This window comes from Palaemon carinicauda, chromosome 35 (assembly GCF_036898095.1).
Source record: "Palaemon carinicauda isolate YSFRI2023 chromosome 35, ASM3689809v2, whole genome shotgun sequence".
NCBI classification, from domain to species: Eukaryota; Metazoa; Arthropoda; class Malacostraca; order Decapoda; family Palaemonidae; genus Palaemon; species Palaemon carinicauda.
The window spans coordinates 29,618,950-29,643,447 of record NC_090759.1 but is presented as its reverse complement, the minus strand read 5'-3'; the positions used below and the strand labels follow the sequence as shown (position 1 = coordinate 29,643,447).

Here is a 24,498-nt window from a genome sequence, read left to right as displayed (position 1 = left end):
CAATAATAAATCCTTTCAGTTAGTTCCTTAGGCAAATTATTTATGGATCCCACAATCTTGAGAAGTTTGTTCAAGACTTATTTTAGCAGGAACGAAACAATGATTCAATCAATGGTCCGAGTCCAATGCCAATATGGAATAATTAATTACTAACCACTGGCTAGCTATATACCTAGATCCTTTCGATTACATAATACCGTTTCTACTAAAATCCATTGAAAGTTAAGCCAGGAAATGAAACTAAGTAATTATCCTTTTCTATCTGGACTTCCAACTCCGGTAGTGAAATAAATTGCACCCAAGACCAACCGAAATGGTTTGCACGTCAATACTTCTTTCTCCTTGACATGAACTCGAATAAAGATGAGTTTTTTTTATTCTAGTTCCTGTACGTATTCATAGTGGATTTTAATGAAAACTGTGTTAAAATTGCGCTGTTATGTTCTGGAAGCTTAAAAACATCCTAATAACAGATTATCCTTGTTATGGTACATTTTCCATTTTAGACTCTAATCACTTTTCTTGCGTAATTGGGTTTACTGAAAGTTAGTGAAATACGGTTTTTTTTTTCGTCTTGCCACCCAAAAATTTCAACTATGCTATACCACCTCTCTCTCTCTCTCTCTCTCTCTCTCTCTCTCTCTCTCTCTCTCTCTCTCTCTCTCTCTCTCTCTCTCTCTCTCTCTCTTGTCTGTCTAGATTAAACCAGTTTTCACTTGCAGTCTTACTTTTTTCAATAGTTACATTAGAATAAAAAAATGTCATTGTCCATGACCATGGGAGTTCTGATGCTGGTTATAGCATAGAGTCCAATCTAATTGAAACTCCATACTTACTGATATCTTGCCTTATATCCGCTTCGGAAGACTGATGTATCTACCTCTTTTACCCAGACGGATCTAAAAAAAAAATACCTTAGAACCTGCTTTAGTCTGTCAGACGATCCATCCAAAGATAACGTTTATCGTGGTCAAATTCCTAAGTCGAATTTCGTAGTATATTATAGGTTAGGCCTACTCATAGATGAATTTGTTCCAGAAACCTTGCCATGTTTTTTTTTTTCTTTTTTTAGTGAAATAAACATTTACGATTTCAACTTCTCGTTGATATACGAGACTTTCTTAGCACTCATTCGTACTTAATGAAAAACTCTAATATTGGAGCAATTTAAAATCACATATAAAAGTGAAATATGACAAACTATTCAATACATATGCATTAAGATATTGTCCCTTTACTCAGAATCAACTCCAACCAATTCTTACAATTCTCTGTGATTTAAATAATTGAACGCCAATTTCTTTATGATCAGGTGAAATACTGAACCTGTGTATCCAAGTCCAAAACGTTGGTTGCATCCATCTGGTGGAAACCAGTTCAACCTGGGACGAGGCTAAGGCCGGATGCCAGAGCCTAGGGGGACACCTGTACAACGCAGATACGGAACAGCAATTTTTGGATCTGGTTTCTTACATCAATTTAAGAATCTATCCTAGGTGTGAGTATTTCTTGCACTTTATATATTCTTCATATCACCTTTCGTGATATAATGGAACAAATTGTTTTCACTTTAATTACTGTAACAATGCTGTATTATATATAGATTGTAAAAGATAATTCAGTTAGTATTTGAGAGATGAAATAACCCTTCATTATCAGCCGTTATTAGTCCACAGCAAAACAAAGGCCTATTTTCCCTGTTGAGGCCCTTGGGCTTATAGTATCTTGCTTTTTCAACTAGAGTTATAGCTTAGCAAATAATAATAATAATAATAATAATAATATATCCCACTTAAAGGTTTAAAGGCCACGCATGAATGGTAGAGGCAAGGGACAGCGACATTGTCCTAGAGACTGACCATGTATACATACATATGATCAACGCCCAAGCCCCCTCTCCACCCAAGCTAGGACCAAGGAGGGCCAGGCAATGGGTGCTGATGACGCAGCAGATAGACTTATAGGCTCCCCTAAAACCCCCATCCTTAGCTCACAAGGATGGTTAGGTGGCAGCGATCAAAGGAACTAACGAGTTTGTGCGGGACTCAAACCCGTCTGGCGTTCACCATTCAGGGACGTTGTGTCTGTTTATAGTCTATGCCACTATACACCCGCAAACTTTCTTAGTTCATCGATCCATCGTCTTCCCTTCCTTCCCCTGGTTCTTATGCAATCTCTTGGGTCCCATTCTGTTATTCTTAATGTCCATTTATTGTCTGCCATTCTTATTATATGTCCTGTCCATATCCATTTCCTTTTCTTACATTTTGTTAGAATATCATATACTTTAATTTGCTTTCTTACGCATGTTTTTTTTTTATTGTTATTGCCATCATTATTATTCTCACATTTCTCTTATTTCCTTTTAAATAAATTGACCCTACCAGTCTAAATTCATCAAATAATGACTAAAACGAATTAAAAGAAAAAACAGCTTGACTAAAAAAAAAACCTTTTAATTTTTTTTAATTTTGATTACAACTCTAAGCAAGAGAACTTCGTCTTTCTTCACGTATCCACAGATTCATTGAGTATCTTTGGAAATTTAAAAGGTTTAATTATTAGATAATAAAATACTCAAACTTTCAATAACATATATGGTTGGTTTTCTTCACAGCAGAAATTACGCTGGGGAAAAAAATGAAATGTTTTATGAAATTAGATTAAGTTGATGTTTTTATATTACATTCTCATTACAAATAATCTCTCTCTCTCTCTCTCTCTCTCTCTCTCTTAGAGTAGGATTATCCCCCCCCCCCTCTCTCTCTCTCTCTCTCTCTCTCTCTCTCTCTCTCTCTCTCTCTCAGAGATTTCTCATCGTTTTGCGTTGGGACTATTCCCGTTTTCTCATCATGGTAACAAAAGACGTGTGGTATTTCAGTCTCTTACTGAGCAAATCATGTTACTAAACTATTTTGACATACGTGGTATTTCTTATCGTTCTGTTGTATAGGTTTATGCTTGAAGGAAGTAAGAGACAGAGATGCCATTCATCAATTTATTATTTTTTATTACTGAGTAATATTCTAATCTGAGAAAGATGCGTTACCAGTGATTTTTTATTTTTCATAAAATAGTATTAAGGAAAAGTCTTTGAAAAGGAAAATTCACAACAAATAAATCAACAAGTCGACAAATTCATAAAAACCTGAATATATATATATATATATATATATATATATATATATATATATATATATATGTGTGTGTGTGTGTGTGTGTGTGTGTGTGTGTGTGTGTGTGTGTGAGTAGGCCTACTTTAAAACAGCTCAGTATCAATTTTGAAAAAAGAAATTCATGTAATTGGATCTCGTTCGTGTACACAGTACATGTATGTCACGAAAATGTGTATTTATACATCCTTCGATTGTATGTGCAGGCCTAGCGAGCAAAATAAACATCAAAACCACCTAGAATGTGCACACGTCATACGAGAGGGCGGGACTTGGGATCCGGGATCAATATCTGAACAGTATCTTAGAGCCGAGTGAACGAAGCTCGCTCTAGCTCACTTTTACAAAGTATTTCTTCGAAATGCTTCACGAATTCTATAGCAATAGCATTTACTAAAATTAAAGTAGAACAAAAGATGGTTTTTGGACACTTGAGATGAGAGGGTGGACGAACTTTGTCTTTTTCAAAAGGACAGGCTGGATCTCCTCTGCTACTTACGATTTCATAGGGGCATATATATATATATATATATATATATATATATATATATAGACTTAAAACTTATGGATAATTCTAAATAGTTTATTCTCGTGGCTTTGAGCAAATTCTTAACTTCATTAAAATCTATTAACTTCATAAGTTCAAAGTTGCCACAAATGTTTTTATGTTGAACTGGCTGACATCAGTCTTTTTATAGTTTATATATGACATATCTATTTTGATGTTATTACTGTTTTTAAAATATTTTATTGTTGATTTTTTCCTCATATCGTTTATTCATTTTCTTATTTCCTTTCCTCGTTGGGCTATTTTTCCTTACTGGAGCCCTTGAGCTTATAACATCTTGCTTTTCCAACTAGGGTTGTAGCTTAGCTAGTAGTAGTAGTAGTAGTAGTAGTAGTAGTAGTAATAATAATAATAATAATAATAATATCTGTTTTTGGAGCTAGATCGTAAATTTACGCAGTTCAATAATTTTTCTTCAATCTTTCCTTTACGTGGTACTTTTATTGTTTTTTTTTCTTGAAAAGTGGGAAAATATACTTGTATCATCTGGTGCCGTCCTGCTAAGGTTTAATGAAAAAAAAATTCTTTCCTTTTTTTATCAAATACGGATTAAAAATCAAGTCATTTTATATCTGCTAGGCTAAATTTCCATAAGGTTGAATATACACGTCTTTGATTGTGCCAACTTGCAGTATTGGTCTATAAGGTTTAAAGGCCACTCATGAATGACAGTGGCAAAGGACAGTGACAGTGTCATAGCTAGCAGGACAATGTCATAGAGATTGACCAAATATACATATGATCAGCGACCTAGCACCCTCTCCACCCAAGCTAGAACCAAGTAGGGTTAGGCAATGGCTGCTGATTACTCAGCAGGTAGACCTATATGCTTCCACAGGGATGGTGAGGTTGCAAACACTATCGCGCTTGAGCGGGACTCGAACCCCAGTCAGGCGGTCGCCAAGTAGGGACTTTTCCAATAGGGCTAGGTTTAAAAGCAAAATCATAAAAGACACCAGGAAATGTAGGCCTAAAACACAGCTTTGATCAATTTGCATTTTTAACTCAAGAACAAAATTGTTTGATTTAACTTCAGTTTAAAGCAAAACTACTTCTATTCACATATCTATACAATACTCTAAGTTCTACAAATTGTTAAACTTCTTTGCAGATATTTGGTTGGGAGTCAAGAGCCGAACTTGGGAGCTTTCCTCTCGCCCGGTGTCTGATAACGAATGGCACATCACAGAACCTAACGGTAATGCTGATTACTGCGGGTACCTGAACAAAGAAATGGACTACTATCTGGCCGACTTCGTGTGCAGTGATCCATCACCATACTTGTGTCAGTCTTAAGATATTCGCTGTGGTCCCCAAAAATGTGTTAAAAAATATAATTATGTTCCTTGGTTCAAACAACATCTTAGCTATTAGAGAGGATCCCTGATATATTATTATTATTATTATTATTATTATTATTATTATTATTATTATTATTACATACTAAGCTTCAACCCTAGTTGGAAAAGGAGGATGCTATAAGCCCAAGGGCTTCAATGGAGAAAAGTAACTCAGTGAGGAAATGAAACAGAAACAAATGAACCACGATAGAAGTAATACATACATACATACATATACCAAAGGCACCTCCCCCAATTTTGGGGGGTAGCCGACATCAACAATGAAACAGAATAAAAAAGGGGACCTCTACTCTCTACGTTCCTCCAGCCTAACCAGGGACTCAGCCGAGTTCAGCTGGTACTGCTAGGGTGCCACAGCCCAACCTCCCACATTATCCACCACAGATGAAGCTTCATAATGCTGAATCCCCTACTACTGCTACCTCCGCGGTCATCTAAGGCACCGGAGGAAGCAGCAGGGCCTACCGGAACTGCGTCACAATCGCTCGCCATTCATTCCTATTTCTAGCACGCTCTCTTGCCTCTCTCACATCTATCCTCCTACCACCCAGAGCTTTCTTCACACCATCCATCCACCCAAACCTTGGCCTTCCTCTTGTACTTCTCCCATCAACTCTTGCATTCATCACCTTCTTTAGCAGACAGCCATTTTCCATTCTCTCAACATGGCCAAACCACCTCAACACATTCATATCCACTCTAGCCGCTAACTCATTTCTTACACCCGTTCTCACCCTCACCACTTCGTTCCTAACCCTATCTACTCGAGATACACCAGCCATACGCCTTAGACACTTCATCTTAAACACATTCAATTTCTGTCTCTCCATCACTTTCATTCCCCACAACTCCGATCCATACATCACAGTTGGTACAATCACTTTCTCATATAGAACTCTCTTTACATTCATGCCCAACCCTCTATTTTTTACTACTCCCTTAACTACCCCCAACACTTTGCAACCTTCATTCACTCTCTGACGTACATCTGCTTCCACTCCACCATTTGCTGCAACAACAGACCCCAAGTACTTGAACTGATCCACCTCCTCAAGTAACTCTCCATTCAACATGACATTCAACCTTGCACCACCTTCCCTTCTCGTACATCTCATAACCTTACTCTTACCCACATTAACTCTCAACTTCCTTCTCTCACACACCCTTCCAAATTCTGTCACTAGTCGGTCAAGCTTCTCTTCTGTGTCTGCTACCAGTACAGTATCATCCGCAAACAACAACTGATTTACCTCCCATTCATGATCATTCTCGCCTACCAGTTTCAATCCTCGTCCAAGCACTCGAGCATTCACCTCTCTCACCACTCCATCAACATACAAGTTAAACAACCACGGCGACATCACACATCCCTGTCTCAGCCCCACTCTCACCGGAAACCAATCGCTCACTTCATTTCCTATTCTAACACATGCTTTACTACCTTTGTAGAAACTTTTCACTGCTTGCAACAACCTTCCACCAACTCCATATAACCTCATCACATTCCACATTGCTTCCCTATCAACTCTATCATATGCTTTCTCCAGATCCATAAACGCAACATACACCTCCTTACCTTTTGCTAAATATTTCTCGCATATCTGCCTAACTGTAAAAATCTGATTCATACAACCCCTACCTCTTCTAAAACCACCCTGTACTTCCAAGATTGCATTCTCTGTTTTATCCTTAATCCTATTAATCATTACTCTACCATACACTTTTCCAACTACACTCAACAAACTAATACCTCTTGAATTACAACACTCATGCCCATCTCCCTTACCCTCATGCACAAACCCAATCTACTGGTACCATTGACAACACAAAACACATATTAAACAATCTCACCAACCATTCAAGCACAGTCACACCCCCTTCCTTCAACATCTCAGCTTTCACACCATCCATACCAGATGCTTTTCCTACTCTCGTTTCATCTAGTGCTCTCCTCACTTCCTCTATTGTAATCTCTGTCTCATTCTCATCTCCCATCACTGGCACCTCAACACCTGCAACAGCAATTATATCTGCCTCCCTATTATCCTCAACATTCAGCAAACTTTCAAAAGATTCCGCCCACCTTTTCCTTGCCTCCTCTCCTTTTAACAACCTTCCATTTCCATCTTTCACTGTCTCTTCAATTCTTGCGCCAGCCTTCCTTACTCTCTTCACTTCTTTCCAAAACTTCTTATTCTCTTCATATGACTGACCCAGTCCCTGACCCCACCTCAGGTCAGCTGCCCTCTTTGCCTCACGTACCTTGCGCTTTACTTCCACATTTTTCTCTCTATATTTTTCATACTTCTCTATACTATTACTCTGCAGCCATTCTTCAAAAGCCCTCTTTTTCTCTTCCACTTTTACCTTCACTCCTTCATTCCACCATTCACTGCCCTTCCTCATGCTGCCTCCAACAACCTTCTTGCCACATACATCACTTGCAATCCCAACAAAATTTTCATTTGCTAACTTCCACTCCTCCTCTAAATGAACAATCAAAATAAAATATTTAAGAACAGTAAAAATATTAAATTAGAACTCTCATATATAAACTATGAAAACTTAAAATAAAAAAAAACTAGAGGAAGATAAATAAGATACTGTAGAATAGCGTGTCCGAGTGTACCCTCAAGCAAGAGAACTCTACCCCAAGACAGTGGAGGTTCATGGTACAGAGGCTAAGGCTCTACCTCTGTTTGGTCCCTCATAGGCTTACAAATCCTGGACCAACTTCAATTCCTAGCACTATCAATTACCTATTTGCAAATAGCTTTTTCATTATATTCTCTTAAATTGAGCTCACAGTTAATCCTTGACTGGTGAAAATCACCTAAGTAGGCCTACAAAAAACTTATTTAGAGTTTGCTCCTTCAATAACAATCAAATTGAAATTTAATTCTATTAGTGTCCTTGTTAATTTTATTCAATTTCGTATTCTTGATTTTGTTAAGTCTACGGGTAGACATTGCAATGAGAGACTTGGTACATCATCATCTAAATTAATTTTGTAACTTTCAAATTATACTCTGAAATAAAAAATAAAAAATAAATATTTCTTTTAGTCCTATGTAACTGAAAAGACAAGATTCTACTCATTTAAAATAACAACGTAAAAATAATACCAGAGATTAGTTCACCAAACTTTCAAATGTGCTCCACAAGGCACTAGAATATTTGGAAGACCCAGGCCTACATAGCGGAGGCCTATGCGACGTGAAGTAGGAGATGATGAGTGGAGAAGCAATGAATTAAAAGCTCAAGATAGAGATGACTGGCGAAATCTAATCGCAGCCAAGCACTTTCCGAATAATGAGTTTTAAAATTATGATATTATTTGACCATTTACAATATTATTCCTATCTCATTGTCTCAAGATACACAAACAATTGTATTTTGAACCAAAATAACGAAACTCGATATCTATAAAAAAAAAACTACTGGAAGAAAAAAATATAAAAATTCGAGTGCTATTATAGTATGCGCAGTCTTCATTGACAATGGATATGACACTTTAGATAATCTGATAATGAACCATTGTTACTGTTTATCTAAAGTGCCACACTATTATATTATCCTCCGAATTTGAATATTTTCTCATATATTGAGCCCACTGTTATGGAATGTGATATCTTCAAATGAATGTGTACACTTTTAAGCATATTTTTTTAGATCCCAGGTCTTACAAACTATGTTTATCGTATTCAAAATAAATGTATTCAAGTCACCATGTTTATCATTTAAAGGAATTTCATGATTGGCAGAGACAAGGGACAGGACAACGCCCAAGAGACCAAACACATATACATAGGATCAACGCTCAGCACCCGCTCCTTACTAGATAGTACTAGGGAGAGCCAGGCAATGGCTACTGTTGACTCAATTGGTGGACTTATAGACTCCATCACCAACTAACAAGAAAGGTGAAATTACAGACACAACTGGAAGCCCGTATCCAATGAATAGCTTGGATATAGCTGGGAGCTATTGAATAGCACCGGGGCTCGAACTCTCGCATACAGATTGCGAGTAGGATGTCTCCAGTAGACTACCACCAGGGTCAGATGATGATGATGATGATATTATTATTATTATTATTATTATTATTATTATTATTATTATTATTATTATTGTGGCCTGATTGGTAACGTCTCTGCCTGGTGTTTGACAGTCGGGGGTTCGAGTCCCGCTCAGTCTCGTTAGTGCCATTAGTTTCTGCAACCTTACCATCCTTGTGAGCTAAGGTTGGGGCGTTTGGGGGAGCCTATAGGTCTATCTGTTGAGTCATCAGCAGCCATTTGCCTTGCCCTCCCCGGTCCTGGATTGGGTGAAGATGGGGCTTGGGTGCTGATCATATAAAATATGGTCAGTCTCTAAGGCATTGTCCAGCTCGCTAGGGCAATGTCACTGTCCCTTGCCTCTGCCATTCATGAGCGACCTTTAAAACCTTTAATCCTAGTTGGAAAAGCAGGATGCTATAAGCCCAAAGACTTCAACAGGGATGAAAGGAAATAAGGAAATAAATAAACTATATATGAAAGTAATGAATACAGAATACAGAATATCGTAACAACGTTTAAATCTGTCATAAAATAAACTATGAAGACAAACTTAAGTCAGCCAGTTCAACATCACATAAAAGTCAGTGTTCATATCTTATCATTGCCCTGTCATAAAATAATTCAAACCGACAACACTAATGTTCATAAGTAGTCATTAATGACATTTGCGTCAGAAACAATAATTATTCGAATTCATTTTCGTGGATGCATATTTTTCAATTAAGTAAAGTCCTAACTATATGCAAAGCTCTTATAGGCATTGAAGTTATCTAAAACAACTATAGCAGGTAGCCAACAAATAAAAAAAGAAAACAGAAAAATGAATCACGTGATAGAGTGAATGAGTGCCAATATGCTACCCTACAGAAATATAGCCGAAAGTCAAGAGTGAACTTAAAAACTCGTATGTCGGACACGAATACTAAACAAGATTAGCGAATACTATTATAGCGAAACAATAGATCATCACAGATACGTTGATAAGATAAATTAATACTCTACTCAGAGAATTATAACTCACACGAAGATTCCAAGGAAACTTTCCAGTTTGGAAAAAAGAACACGAGGAGTTTATGCAGTAATTACTTTGTTATAAATGTGACGAAGGCAGTATGTTCAAGGGCCGGTAGGGGAGGGGTGGGGGGTTGTTAGAGGTCTGTCCTTCCCACTCGTTCTAGAGAACCAGTTTGTGTTAGTCTTATTACTATTAATATTACCTATACTTATATCATTGTAAGCCTAAGGAAAGCAGCCCGTCCTGAGAAAGAATTTAAAAAGTTAAGTTAAACTATAAACGAAAAATAATAAAGAAAAATATGTCAAATAACAAGACGGATAGGTAAGATGAATAACAAGAAAACTCTAATGTGAGATTCATGTTATATTGATCAACGAAAAGGCCTTTCAAAGAGACCTGCATAATGAATGAAGAAAGATTATCGTTACTGCCGAAACGTAAATAACGAAAACTAAAAAGCTTAGCGGCAACAAAAGAAAAGAACAGGTTGATGAAACACGCAACCCTAGCCCTGAATTCCACACATAAAAGGGTGGCAGGCTGTGACCCAACCGGTTTTACGGCTTGGGATAGAAGGAAAGCACCTGACTTCCCTCCTTTCCTTTTAAGGAACAGGGGTTCTTCATATGGATAATAGAAGATCCGGAGGAAGGATTTCAGTGATTATATGAAGTACCTAAATCAAACTTATACAGATTTGGAATGGTGAAATACTAAGTATCCAGACATTACTACTACTACTACTACTATTATTATTATTATTATTATTATTATTATTATAGTCATTTTCTTAGCGAGGCAGATTTGCACCGACTCGCAGCGGTGCCCTTTAGCTCGGAAAAGTTTCCTGATCGCTGATTGGTTAGAAAAAGTTTCCTGATCGCTGATTGGTTGGAAAAGATAATCTAATCAATCAGCGATCAGGAAACTTTTCCCAGCTAAAAGGGCACCTCTGCGAGTCGGTGAAAATGCGCCTCATTAAAAGAAATAGACTATAGCTAAGCTACAAGTCTAGTTGGAAAAGCAAGATGCTCTAAATCCCAAGGGCTCCAACGTGGAAGAAATAGCCCAGTTAGGAAAGGAAATAAGGACATAAATAAACTATATGAGAAGCAATGAACAATTAAATTAAAATGTTTTAAAAACAGTAACGGAATTAAAACAGACCTTTCATATATAAAATATAAAAGAAACTTAGTCAGCCTGTTCAAAATAACAACATTTGCTGTAAGTTTTGAACTTTTAACGTTCTACCTATTCAACTACCCGATTAGGAAGATCATTCCACAAATTCGATGAGAGAAAGAAATGGTGACTTCTAGATTAGGCCTACTATTAAACCACCATGGATTATTCAGTGGGAGAACGCCATAAGACTAACTAATCAGTCACATCTAAGTGTAGGCCTATTTGAAAATAGCCACTTTTTCTACTGGCTGTGTTGGTATCGATCTAATGTGTTCTAGATCTCTTTTGCGAAAGGACAATACTTCATTTAGTTTTAATAAGACCGAATGGCAATAACATGTTGCATTGTCAAATATTCTTTTTCAAGGCCAACATAAAAAAGGAAACTGAACATTGCTTTGTGGAGTACACGTCATGAAAAATCTATGTTGGCTGAAAACAAAATCAACAACAATAATCTATTGGGTTGTAGTGGCCGATGTGGTAACGTTCCTGACTGGTGAAAGCCAGATTAGGATTCAAGTCCCGCTCAAACTCGTTAGTTTCTTTGGTCGATGCAACCTCACCATCCTTGTGAGCTACGGACCCATGGGGGTGGGGGTCGGTTTGCGGGAGCCTACAGGTCTAACTGCTGAGTCATCAGTAGCCATTGCCTGGCCCTTTTTGGTCCTAGATTGGGTGGAGAGGGGGCATGAGCGCTGATCATTATGTATATATGGTCAGTCTTTAGGACATTGTCCTCCTTGAAAGGGGAATGTCACTGTCCCTTTGCGTCTGCCATTCATGAGCGACCTTTAAACCTTTCAATCTTTACCTATAAGATGAAGATACCAAATTTATGAAGGTTTTCCAAGTAATAAAAAACAGAATCGATCCTAATTTCACGTCCTAAGACTTAAGTATCAACTTCGCATTGCGTTTCGACAAATTGTCAACACTGACCTTACATTACTTCATGAGCTAATAAATCCCCCTTTGTTACTTAAGTCATATCAGTCTTTATTTCATTACAAGCGAACGCGACCCGTCAAAATGACGTGACGGCTAAATATTTAGATATGCATATACACGCACGCACACAGAGTCAATCCTTCCTACCCCCTCCCCCTTTCCTAACAACAACACGGCAGTTGTGGTTGGTAATAATATAGAAACTGTAAGGGGAAAACATAACTGAAATTTCCATATCATCACTCGGAAAAGAAACATTGATAGTAGCAGTGAACGTTGCTATGCGCTTTTAAGAATTCAAATCTAATAGACCAGTGGCTGGGGCTGGGAGTTGCATGGCATCGTGTCCCAAGATCCACACCCACCCCTATCTCTTACACACACACACACACACACACACACACACCACTCCCCCAGCTACTCCGCGGGTTACAAGTCCCTTATCAGTAAAACACGATTTCGGTGTCTGATGCTCTCCGGATTATCTCTAAGCTGGTGACGCAATGGAATCGAGGGAGAGCAAGAAATGAGGAGATTGAACATTCTGAAATCTCGTACAAATTCTCACGTACAGATGTAATTAAGAAACGTAAAATGTTATTTTTTTTCTATAGAGGTATTATGAAACAAGGCTCTTCTCGTGTATGTTGGAATTTAATACTAAGAGAGCGAAGAGGAAACAATTGTTGTAAACACACACATATATATATATATATATATATATATATATATATATATATATATATATATATATATATATTGTATATATGTATATATATATATATATATATATATATATATATATATATATATATGTGTGTGTGTGTGTGTGTGTGTGTGTGTGTGCAAACATATGCACACATATGTGTGCGTATATTTACAGACACACACACACACACACACACACACATATATATATATATATATATATATATATATATATATATATATATATATATGAGTGTGTTTGCAAAGTATATTGAGCAAAAACATTGCACCTAAATACTGTGACATGAGAAACATACACAACTAGCTATATAATTCAAAATAAAACCATATTTTTTTTACATGCAAAGAAAAAAAATGTTACAAAAAAATTTAAACCTTCGACTACACCAAAACATAAAAAGAAATAAGACAAAAAGACTAAAATGAAAATGCGACAAACGACGCCTTAAACCGCTCACTGAAAATCGATACGGGAAAGAACCAAGATATCATGGCGGGAAAAAAATACCAACTCGAAGGACGACCATTAATTGCTCTTTTTTTATTTATATTCCTCAACGTTCGTTCCAAGAATACAGTGTTCAGAACCGTGGTAGGAATGGCCATATACAGTAACGAATAATGTTAGATTTTGTCATGCATACTGTTATTAGACACATTCCTGGCGGCTTACTAGATCGATGATAAAAACAGAAAACGGAAAACTTCGTTGCTTACGAGGGAGTAAAACTGCGGAGTATTTGAAATGGCAAGGGTTGTGTAAGTCTTAAGAGGCTTTTCTACACACAAGGTCATATTGAAGAGATGATAAGTTTAAATAACGTAAGAGTGATCGTTAAAGTGTATTGCGCAGTGGAGAAGCCTACCGTGAACGTTATTTGTTGATACGTGTGGTAACTATGGAGACTAACCAAGAAATATAATATTCATGAGACACATTTTGAGGGCGATGAAACACGAGAAACAGAGAGAGAGAGAGAGAGAGAGAGAGAGAGAGAGAGAGAGAGAGAGAGAGAGAGAGAGAGAGAGAGAGAGAGAGAGGTTGATACAATGGTTTATAAATTCTGATCTGTTAATACAAATTAAAAAAATATGGTTAAATGGGACTTCAGCTGAAAACTTAGTAACCGATATAAGACTATCTTCTTCGGGTCTTCTCGTCATTTATTTATTTATTTGTGAATAACTTTACACAAAAACTACAGTACCGATTTTGACCAAACTAGGCAGTCTTGTTGGGTATGACCCAAGGATGAATCTGTAACATTCTGGATAAAGTACATCAAAGTACAAGTACGCAGCAGTACTTTGAAAATAATCGAAATGTTAAGCAAATGGCAAATATTTTGTTACTTTATTCCACCTTCTGTGCTATTACATAAATAATACAACCCTTGTGATAATTATATAGTTGCACAGCTTTCCGCGCACGTAGATATACCACTGTAGATTGCAACGAGAGAGAGAGAGAGAGAGAGAGAGAGAGAGAGAGAGGAGAGAGAGAGAGAGAGAGAGAGAGAGAGCTATCCCTCTAATAGAATAAACATCACGCTTAGAAAACCATATTGAGGGAAAAACAACCAAATTAAACAGCTTGTCAAGGTAGCCCTATATGGAGAGAGAGAGAGAGAGAGAGGAGAGAGAGAGAGAGAGAGAGAGAGAGAGAGAGAGAGGAGAGAGAGAGAGAGAGAAGAATGGGTGCCAAATAATAATAATAATAATAAAACTATTTTTGTTTGTGAACATTATACCAAAACTACAGAACCAGTTTCAATGCAAGTTAACCGATATATTAGACAGACATTGGAAGTTAAAAGTAAAAGTATGCAAGTTGTGCTGTCTGTGTAAGAAAGTAACTAATGATAATGAACTTTCTGCCAGTATATCCACAAATAACAGTGTTGTGGAGAGAGCAATGAGGAACCTGATGCCAGATATTTTTAACGACGTGCAATAAAGTTCTTTCACCTTTCTTTATAATTTGTATAAATTAATATTAATAATTTTTACCAGTAAATAGCCATCTTGGTGGATAGTTCACTACATTAGGGATTAGTGATAAAAAGAATTTGCAGTTGGGAATTTAACCCCTACCGCATATGTCCATCTTACACTGAACCCAGGAGGCAATTCACGATGATATGCATTTTCTCGGTTCACCGGAATAAAAAAAATAAAATCTTTAAGAAATATCAATATATTTTCAACCAATGTTTACGCCTTAGTTCTGCACCAAGGACATTTTTTTTTATTTGTAACCTAGGAAAAAAACGAGCAATTGTTTGCTCATCATTATCATTCTCTTTGAAAATGTTTCTTTTTTTCCTTCTAGGTCTAGGCCCTCTGGTAGGGCTTTGCTGAAGTTGACATCATAATAGTGTTGATAACTCTTGACAATTTACCATAATATTTTTTACTTTATTGGCTTATCTGGAGCTCATCTTAAGCTTATTTCTACTTTTATTACACATTGCAATGTATAAGGCTACTGTTTCACAACAGACCGGTTACAAACTGACCTGGCTATCATATACGCACGCACATACTGTACATAAAATAAATGCTCAACTACGTGAAACAATGAGTACGGAGAGTGGTATAAAAATAACAAGATGAAAATTAGAGTGAGTGTCCTGATAACTAGCAAGTCAAGTAAGCCGGGAAGGAAGAGGGAACGTATAAACGCTGATGATGCTTTTCATGATAAGACTTCTCCATTAAAGAGGGATTCTGCCTCAGGAGAGAGAGAGAGAGAGAGAGAGAGAGAGAGAGAGAGAGAGAGAGAGAGAGAGAGAATATATAATCCCATAATAAAAATGGCTATAGAGCTAATAGTGCTATAGTGCTGAAAACTTACATAACAAACACCTATTAGGAGGGCTCGTTAAAACTTTATCAAAACCTCACACAAACACACACACACACACACAGTTCCATCCATCTGCCCCTCCCCCTTTTTATTATTATTATCATTATTACTCACTAAGCTACAACCCTAGTTGGAAAAGCAGGATGCTATAAGCCCAGGGGCTCTAACAGGGAAAATAGCTCAGTGAGGAAAGGAAACAAAGAAAAATAAAATATTTTAAGAAGAGCAACAAGATTAAAATAAATATCCTGCATAAACTATAAAAATTTTAACAAAACAAGAGGACGAGAAATTAGACAGAATAGTGTGCCCAAGTGTACCCTCAAGCAAGAGAACTCTAACCCATAAGACTGTGGAAGACCATGGTACAGAGGCTATGTCACTACCTAAGACTAGAGAACAATGGTTTAATTTTGGAGTGTCCTTCTCCTAGAAGAGCTGCTTACCATAGCTAAAGAGTCTCTTCTACCCTTACAAAGACAAAAGTTGCTACTGAACAATTACAGTGAAGTAAGAAGAATTGTTTGGTAATCTCAGTGATGTCTGGTGTACGAGGACAGAGGAGAATGTGTAAAGAATATGCCAGACTATTCGGTGTGGTTGTGTGTAGGCAAAGGGAAAATGAACCGTAACCAGAGAGAAGGATCCAATGTACTAGTGTCTGGTCAATGAAAAGACCCCTTAATCTATCCAACCATTCTAGGTCTTCCTATTCTCTTTTCACGAAACTAAACTGCCATTTCTTCGACTTCTTGCAAACCTGTCCATAAAGGTTGGTACTAAACAAAAAGGTATTGAACATTGAGACACCTAACACATTAGTATCAGACCCACGTTCACATCAAAACCGGCCATTACTCTGCTCACGTACTGCAATATTATGATTCAGTTACATCATTAATGGGAATTAGGAAAGATGGTAATTGTGAGTTTTGTGGCCAAACAGAATATACACTGCATATATTTCACTTTTGTAAATGAGTTAAAAAATGTATTTCAATAGTTTAAGAGTAAATTTGAGGTTTTGTGTTTTGTAGAAGGTAAGGAATGGATCAAATTACTGATGTTAGACATTAAAACTAAATGTAAAAAAGGTAGGAACACAGCAGTTCTTCTAATTTGTAATTATGTGTATAGCATATGGATAAGCCGTATGCAGAAACTTAGTGAAAATGATACTCTTGGTTTTCTTAGAGGAAGATTAAATTATGTGAGATGGTTTGCGTCAATTTTGTATAAGGAAAAATTGAAGAAACATGTTACAAAGGAATTCCTGTGTTCAACTATTTAATTGAAAAAATGTAAATATTGTATTTTGTTATTTTAAATAAAAGTTTAAAAAAAAGTTACGTCATTAAAGTTCCATCGTCTTCACAACAACATATCTTTTACAATAACTATGCTATATAATCTCAACACTTACCAGACGGCATATTTATCGATTCTATCATAAGCTTTTGTGATGACATAATATACTGCCCACAGTGACAATTTTTCCTTTGACGATCGCCCAATGTTGCTATGCAATATGCACTCTCCTAAGACCTAAATTCGACACACATGTTGTTATTGTTCTTCTTCTTCTTTCCCGAACACACCTTTCCCCTGTCTTTACTTTCTCGATAAAAAACCTACCGTGCCCTTTCCTCGGTATTCACATTTCATTATCAGATTGCTGTTATTGTGGGGTGCTATGAAATTTAGCCTAAGAGTTTCTACGGGAAATATGAACGAACGAACGCTATCTACTCACACACACACACACACACACACACACACACATATATATATATATATATATATATATATATATATATATATATATATATATATATATATATATATATATATATATATATGGTTTTATGGATATGATAACTGCTCAATACATGGATATGCGTCAAGAAATTGTCGAGCTGAAAGAGAAACTTATGGAATACGAAAAAGAGAATGTGACCAAGACTACATATGCAAGTAAGTTGAAATCAAGAAACACTTTGGTTATAAAATCTACGGAGGAAAATAAGAAGGCTTCAGATATCAAGAAAACTATCATGAAGAAGATAACCACGAATGTCGAACAGGTCAAAACCTCTAAACAAGGCCACTTGGTAGTTAATTTTGCGGATAAAACTGGGTTAGAAAAGGCTAAAAATGACTTAGAAGAGGTCAAGAATGACATTAAGGTAGAAGTAGATAAAAAGGATCTACTTAAACCGAAGATCAAGGTTTGCAATATTGATGAAAATGAAGATGATATAATTGCCAGTATAATGGAGAAGAATGAATGGTTGAATGATATATGTGAAAATGAAGAAGACTTTAAATTGATCAGGAAGTTTAAATCAAGACAAAGCGGTAAATTACACGTCATTATAAAGTGTAGTCCAACTATCAGGAAAGTCTTCCGTAAAAGAGATGATAGAGTATATACCACGCTTGGAGGATGCTGTAAAATCTATGATTCCTACAATGTATTTCAGTGTTATAAATGCCAAGAATTTGGTCATACTGCTGAAAATTGTAGCAAGACTCAGGTATGTGCCAAGTGTAGCCAGGATCATCGAACCACGGATTGTACTGTAAATACGTTAAAGTGTCATAACTGCACAATGAGGAATTACAATGATACGAATCATAAGACATATGATGATAACTGTAAAGTATACAAGGAGGAGCTTACCAGGATAAAAAATAGAACCGATCATGGAGTCTAGCCCATTGGTTAAGTGTGGTCTGATAAATATTCAATCGGTGGGGAATAAAACCTTAAAGATTAGAAATCTTATTAACGAAATGGAATTAGATTTATGCTTATTAACGGAAACTTGGTTGCAGGGAAATATTAGTGATAACTCAAAGATTCAGGAGATGACGCCGTGTACTCATGATTTCTATCACGTACCAAGAAAGGACAAAACTGGAGGAGGAGTGGGTGTCTTTATGTCGAAAACTTTCTCTAGGGTTTCTATCATGAATGAAATGGTATTTGAAACGTTTGAATATATCTGTTTAAAACTGACAAGAAACAATAAGGTATTGAATATAATATCATTATATAGACCACCAGCGAGTAATATGACTAAATTCATTGAAGAATTTAGTATTCTTGTGGGTGTGGTGGACGATATTAAAAATACATTAATTGGTGGAGACTTCAACTGTTGGGTAGATGATGAAAATGATAATAAGGCTAAAGAACTCAAGGAAGTATTTGAGATGTTTAATTTAATAAACAGTGCTTTGGTATCAACGTCAGTAGGTGGTCATACACTCGACTTGGTCATATGTGGAAAAGACTCAGACCTAATAAAAAACCTTGAAGTGGAACCAGACTTTGAGATCTCAAAAACACATAAACTCATCACCTTTAATGTTAATATAAATTGCACCAGAGTATTGAAAAAATGGATCACATATAGGGAACGGGAAAATTTTGATGCTGAGAATTTTATTGAAGCTAGTGTAGCGCAAATGTCTTGTGTGAACACACAATGTGAACATATGGTAGACATAGAATGTGTTGGGTGCTATACCAAGAAATACAACGACAATTTTGGAAAAATGTACGATACCATGTGTCCCATAAAGAACAAACAAATAGTGGTACGCGAAAATGTTAGATGGTATAATAGTGAGCTATTAAAGGCAAAAAGACACAGACGTAAGATGGAAGGTAGATGGAAAAGAGCCAAATCCTTACAAGCCAGAAATCTATATAATAAGGCCAGAAATGACTATAACATCCTGTTAGAAAAAACAAAAAGAAAATTCTACAACGGCGAATGTAAAAAAACTAATAACATGAAGGACTTTCACAAAAACCTTGATGATTTGATGGGATTAAAGAAAAAATATGTCTTGCCTGACAATGTTTGTGCAGAGAGTTTTGCTATATTCTTTAGTGAAAAAATTGATAAAATCTATAGAGGCTTCCCCCAAAATCACTTGGAAGGACAGTCAGCTATGCCAGTGAAGGAGGGAAAGAAGTTAATAAAATTTAGGGAGATAAATATGTGCGACTTATTAAAGGTTATGAGAGAGATGAAGAATACATATTGTGGAAACGACCCTTTCCCAAACAGTTCAATAAGTGAAGCTCCAAACAAACAAGTCGTATATAATATTTACCTGAACATAATTAACCTAAGTATATCGCAATCCTGTTTTCCTAGCTGTGAAAAAACTGCGTTGATCAAACCAATTTACAAAGGGAAAGGTGATGTAAACGAGCTAAATTCATATAGGCCCATTTCAAATTTATCCTACATGTCAAAGCTTATTGAAAAAGTCATAAGTGAGCAATTATGGGCGCATATTGACGAGTTAGAGGTATTCCCGGAAAATCAATCGGCCTACAGAGCTAATCATTCTACAGAAACTACTTTGTGCTCAATAATGAATGATATGATAGGTCTTCTTGATGGGGGAAAGTGTGGAATTTTAATTATGTTAGATCTTAGTGCTGCTTTTGACACTGTTGTGCACGAATACTTACTTGACGACTTAAAGTCTATTGGAGTGACTCAGGAAGCACTGAAATTTTTGCGAAGTTACTTAGTGAACAGGAAGACTATTGTAGAAGTTTCTGGAAACCGATCCAATGAGAGAATACTTATGAAGGGTGTACCACAGGGTAGTGTCCTGGGCCCTATCTTGTTTAACATATATACTATCGAGCTATCACACATCTTGAAAAAACAAAAAGTGGGTTTTAAACTATATGCAGATGATACTCAGTTTTACCTCTCAATTTCAACAACACAAGATACAGGGAAGAAAATTGATGAGATAATGACTGAAATAAAAACATGGATGCAGAGGAAAAAGCTCAAATTAAATGATGATAAAACAGAATGTATGTTCTTTGGCACAAGGGTGGCTTTGAAGAATTACCAGTTAATTCAAAGTATAAAAATTGGTGATGCTGATGTTGGGATTGTGCCTGTTGTGAAAAATTTGGGTGTACTGATAGACTGTAATTTGTCAATGAAGGACCAAATTGTGAACACAGTGAAAGTGTGTAACTATCACCTGAGAAACATAGCATTTATTAGAAAATATTTAACAGAGGGCAGTACAAAAATTTTAGTGATGAGTCATGTAATATCAAGGCTTGATTATTGCAATTCTCTGTACTACAAATTGCCCAATACACTACTAAGGAAGCTTCAAAATGTGCAAAACCGGGCGGCTAGACTGATAAAAGGCATTAAATTTCGGGAGAGAATAACTCCTGCACTGATCGATCTACATTGGTTACCTGTTAAGGCTAGGATTGAATTTAAAATTTGCTTGTTGACTCACAAAGCACTTACAGGTGATAAGCCTAAATATCTTCGTGATTGCTTGGTCCCCTACCCTGAAGCTACCAGCGCCACTGTAAGAGTTAGACATGCAGATGACCCACATAGACTATTCGAAATTAGTGTGAATCATGCAATAGGAGGAAGAACGTTCAGTTATGCTGCACCGAGACTCTTTAACGACCTTCCACTCGATGTCAAGAATAGCACAAATGTGGCTGCCTTCAAGAAAAACCTGAAGACTTATCTTTTTAGAAAGTGTTATAATAGTGACCTAAAAACTATTAAGCCTGAATACAAATGCTAGCGAAATAACTGATAACGATACAGAGCAAAATATTAACTGGAAAGGAATTATTTTTTCATACACCAAGGCCCGCCTGAACAGACCTTTAGTGTTTGATGGAGGGCGAGAAATAAACCTCTAAAAAAAATAAATAAATAATATATATATATATATATATATATATATATATATATATATATATATATATATATAAAACAATTGCCTTAACCCATTACTACGGAAGATTTTTCTCTTAAAGTTATACCATACTTTACAAACTATACGTTTATTCAAGCTCGCTTCCACTACCACTTAGACTACTACAGTTCATTGTTATCTTCAACCTCTTAATCACTAATCTTTTATCTTCAACAGCCACTTCAACTGTCTGGTTCTACTACTGTTTGCAGGAAACTTCCACTGTCCTTTAAGATTTATTTAACACTAAACTCCGAAACAGGTGGTTTCTCTGTGATGCATGAAATTTTACGTATCAATTTTGTTTTCCATAACTATTGATCTTAAAAAATCTTATGTTATATTTCATCATACAATATTCTTCACAAAATAATTGCAATCTCCTAAAATATTTATTTCCTGCATACAGTACATTCGTGCTATAGTCTGAATAAATTTACTATTTACAATGAGATACAAGCTAGTTGTATTTTCAGGAAGTAGAAACAGATATTTCCCGTTGGGACTTAACCACTGGAGTTAGCCATGTCAGTCCATTAAAATGAGAAAGAAATTAATAGGCCTATAAGTATTTAGATTGAGGATTGTTACAATTTTCATAATTGCTCTTTAAGCTACAATCCTGGTTGTAAAAACAATATGCTATAAGTCCAAGGGCTCCAACAGGGAAAGTAGCCTAGTGAGGAAAGAAACTAAGGAAAAGGCAAATAAATAGAGAATATCAAATATTTTGAAATCAATAACGTTAAAAGACAAATACAGTCGCTGCAAGTTTGAACTTTGAAGTCCCACCGATTAAACTACCTGATCAGGAAAATTATTGCACAATCTTGTCATAAATAGAATAACACTTACCGAATACTGTGTAGTAATTAGCCTTATCATGGAAAAGCCAAGGATGTTAGAATTAACCGCATACCTAGTCCTACGCACAGAATGGTGCAGTCTGGGAAGATCTAATGTGTGTGTGTGTGTGTGTGTGTGTGTGTGTGTGTGTGTGTGTGTGTGTGTGTGTGTGTGTGACTGAGGAAGAAAACATACCAAATGTGTTTCTCCAAATTAAATTTGCTATGAAGGATCACACCTAAAATTTTAAAGTTGTATTTTGTTAATGAAACATTATCAATGCAGAAATCTAGATGTTGAGAGTTCTAATGTCCTTGGCCTACTTAGAGCCATACTTTGAGTGTTTTTTTTTTCATGGTTTAATTCCATTTCCCATAATTTGCACCACACACTAATCTTATCTAGATCTCTATTAAGGGATTCAGCAGCCCCATACCTACATTTCGGAGATGGAATTGATGTAAAGAGAGTAGCATCATTTGCATATGTAACAAGCTTTATTTCAGGCCAAATAATTTATCAAGCGTATATAGTATGAAAAGTAATGGTCACAGAAAACTACTATGAGGAACAACAGATACTACCTTCCTATACTGGCTACGATGCCTATTAATATTTACTTTTTACAATTGATTACTTAAAAATTCAATAATGACGCTAAGAAAAAACCCACTAACTCTCAACAGTTTAAGTTTGAAAACAAGTATTAGAATAAAGATATATGATTCTATGGAGTGGAAGCTATGCTATGGATAATTGAAACTACCCAGATATAATGGAAGTTTAGCGACTGTTGTTTAATATGATACTGTTGTCAATGTTACTCCCAAAGATCCCTATAAATTACAATGTTCACTTTGCATCATAGAGATCTTGTTAAAATCAATGCATGGTGTAAATTATGGGGATGGATTTAACCTCACTTTCTTCGCTGGGCTATTTTCCCTGTTGGAGCCTCTTGGCTTATAGCATTCTGCTTTTCCAACTAGGGGTGTAGCGTAGCAATTCATAATAATAATAATAATAATAATATTAATAATAATAATAATAATAATAATAATAATAATAATAATAATAATAATAATAACTTTGTCGAGGAAAGAAGCTCTTGAACATCCAGCTTTTTCTTTATTGATATGTATCTAACTATATACAACTAACTCTTTAGAATTCTAGGCGAGATTTTTATTGCAAATCTATTTTCATGTTGCACAAAAATGGCTTATCAAAAAGAGTCCTTTAAGATTTACGGTAATAAATATATCCTGAGGAAATGTTTTAATCAATTTCAATCCACCATGCTCTGAGTAGCCTATTATTCTGTCTGGTCTGCAGCTGCTGACTCTCATCCTAATTTGCTTGACAAAAACTATGTATGTATTGAATTCCTTACTCCTGATCCGGGTGTATCTCTGGCACCGTCGTTCAGTTACTTCTTTGTTTGTGTTGCATAAAGTACATCCCAATATTGACCATCTTTGTATTCAGCTCCTCCCAGTCTGTATCACCCAGTTTCATCCTGTGTGTACTGATACTACTGTATACTAGATATGCAGTTAGTGCATGCCTTTTCCATCGGAAGGCTCATTAAATTACACTGTTCTCAAAATTTTATTCCAGCTTTTCATATTTCATATAAAACATCTATATTAACGTCATTAATGATCTTGAAAGATTTTATATTTTATGATTACATTACACATTTTTTTACAATTTTTCCCTCACTAGGCAATAATTTCACTGCTGTAGCTCTTGGGCTAGTAGAATCCTATTTTTTTTTCCAATTAAGGTTGTAGCTTAGCTAGTAAGAATAATAACAGCGCTGTTGATAAAACCCCGCTGCTGAGCGCTGAGAAACTATTATCTAGTCACTAGATAAAAGTTTCTCTAGATTCTAGTGGATACTTTCCTCTTGGTAAGAGTAGTGAAGACTCTTTAGCTATG

The 24,498-nt window shown here is 36.1% G+C and overlaps 1 protein-coding gene across 1 annotated transcript in view; it reads left to right on the top strand.

Annotated features, from left to right (window-relative positions):
• Positions 1 to 5,072, top strand: part of LOC137627410 (uncharacterized) — a 6,228-nt gene extending 1,156 nt beyond the window's left edge. Inside the window, exons 2-3 of the mRNA XM_068358503.1 lie at positions 1,313 to 1,498; positions 4,853 to 5,072. Coding sequence (XP_068214604.1) covers positions 1,313 to 1,498; positions 4,853 to 5,037 — 371 coding nt within the window. The 3' untranslated portion in view covers positions 5,038 to 5,072. The remainder of the gene's footprint in view (positions 1 to 1,312; positions 1,499 to 4,852) is intronic.
• The last annotated feature ends 19,426 nt before the right edge of the window (positions 5,073 to 24,498 follow it).